Here is a 498-nt window from a genome sequence, read left to right as displayed (position 1 = left end):
ATGTTCATCTGGAGGACAGAGCGACGGTCACTTCGATGCAGCATTGCTGTGTTGTTCGTGTACCAGAGTCTGGGCAACGAGGAAGCGGCAATGAGAATAAGAAGTCAGTGCGGTGGATGGGGGGGGGCTGTGCTGAGAGCACATTAAGTGGTCTGAGCAGAGAGTCAGCAGCAGCAGGAGGAGAGGTGGCGGTGGAAGAGCAGGAAGCCATTGATTTGTTCATAAATAAAGCCCTCTGCCTTTTCCCCGCATCTCTCCCCTCGTCATAATCCCCGGCTTCACTCAGGCTGATTAGGGCTCCGGTCTCATCTGAATTAATGACTGCCAGTGTGGCATCGAATCACCTCATTATTGTGAGCTGATGTGAGGAGTTGCTTATCTCTGCAGAACCAGATTTCCCCCCCCCCCCCCCCAGAGGACGTGGGGTGTAAGCCTCTCGCACGGCCCAGCCCGTGTTAGCGTTGTCTTCTTACAGTAACGTCTGCTGCACTGTGCTGT

At 54.4% G+C, this 498-nt stretch overlaps 1 protein-coding gene across 1 annotated transcript in view; it reads left to right on the top strand.

The window, feature by feature from the left end:
• Positions 1-498, top strand: part of gpatch8 (G patch domain containing 8) — a 6,868-nt gene continuing 6,370 nt past the window's right edge. The window contains exon 1 of the mRNA XM_068704446.1: positions 1-103. Coding sequence (XP_068560547.1) covers positions 1-103 — 103 coding nt within the window. The remainder of the gene's footprint in view (positions 104-498) is intronic.

Source organism: Cebidichthys violaceus, unplaced genomic scaffold (genome assembly GCF_023349555.1).
Source record: "Cebidichthys violaceus isolate CVI_PGR_0920_01 unplaced genomic scaffold, fCebVio1.0.p SCAF_92, whole genome shotgun sequence".
NCBI lineage: Eukaryota > Metazoa > Chordata > Actinopteri > Perciformes > Stichaeidae > Cebidichthys > Cebidichthys violaceus.
This window is presented reverse-complemented; position numbering and strand designations above follow the sequence as displayed.